This window comes from Plasmodium reichenowi, assembly GCF_001601855.1.
Source record: "Plasmodium reichenowi strain SY57 chromosome Unknown, whole genome shotgun sequence".
Taxonomy (NCBI): Eukaryota; Apicomplexa; class Aconoidasida; order Haemosporida; family Plasmodiidae; genus Plasmodium; species Plasmodium reichenowi.
The window spans coordinates 1-300 of NW_017962400.1; the positions used below are offsets into that span (position 1 = coordinate 1).

The 300-nt window shown below is 18.7% G+C and overlaps 1 protein-coding gene across 1 annotated transcript; it reads left to right on the top strand.

The window, feature by feature from the left end:
• Positions 1–205: 205 nt before the first annotated feature.
• On the top strand, positions 206–300 carry PRSY57_0019900 (trafficking protein particle complex subunit 2, putative; the record flags this gene model as incomplete). The annotated part of the gene is made up of 1 exon (XM_020114269.1): positions 206–300. A coding segment is annotated over one exon (95 nt), but the record flags the coding sequence as incomplete, so codon positions are not given.

A 300-nucleotide genomic window follows, 5' to 3' on the forward strand; every position in this document is an offset into this window, starting at 1 on the left:
GAAATATATATATATATATATATATATATATATATATATATATATATTATATATATGTTTATTTATTTATTTATTTATTTATTTTTTCTATGATGTGCTTTAAAAGTACATAAGTTATATTCTTTTGCGTGATAGCTTACTATTTAATGTTAAATATATATATATATATATAAATGTTGTAAGTAAAAAGATTTACTAAAAATAAATGAACAAAAGTACAGGAACCATGTCATCAAGTTTAAGTCAAGTTTTTGTTCTGACCATAATTGGAAAGGGAGATATACCATTATATGAAGCTGA